This window comes from Myotis davidii, unplaced genomic scaffold (assembly GCF_000327345.1).
Source record: "Myotis davidii unplaced genomic scaffold, ASM32734v1 scaffold196, whole genome shotgun sequence".
Classification (NCBI taxonomy): Eukaryota; Metazoa; Chordata; class Mammalia; order Chiroptera; family Vespertilionidae; genus Myotis; species Myotis davidii.
In genome coordinates, this window is record NW_006288258.1 from 2,932,162 (window position 1) to 2,932,424 (window position 263).

The following is a 263-nucleotide window of genomic DNA, read 5'->3' on the forward strand; positions in this document are numbered from 1 at the left end:
TCTTTGAGCGCCACTTTCTCTGTATGCAAATGGAGACGTCTCGCTCCCTCCATCAAAAGGAGGGTTTTCGCGTGTGAGTCGAGTTAGCCTTCGCGGGAAATGGGGCGGTGGGAGGGAAAGGTGGAGCTGTTCCTGTCCGCGTCGCGATCCGACTCCATGGGTCCCGGCTTGCCCCTCGGAGGGGTGGCTGCCATCCACTTCTTTGTTGCTCTTTGTTCGATCAGGAAATAGCACCCGGCTCTGGAGGTCCCGGGGAGCGCTGA

The 263-nt window shown here is 59.3% G+C and overlaps 1 protein-coding gene across 1 annotated transcript in view; it reads left to right on the forward strand.

The window, feature by feature from the left end:
- Positions 1–6: 6 nt before the first annotated feature.
- The window catches only part of HDAC2 (histone deacetylase 2), a gene marked incomplete at its 5' end in the record, with an annotated part of 27,937 nt that continues 27,680 nt past the window's right edge, over positions 7–263 (forward strand). The window contains one exon of the mRNA XM_006760159.2: positions 7–73. Coding sequence (XP_006760222.2) covers positions 7–73 — 67 coding nt within the window. The remainder of the gene's footprint in view (positions 74–263) is intronic.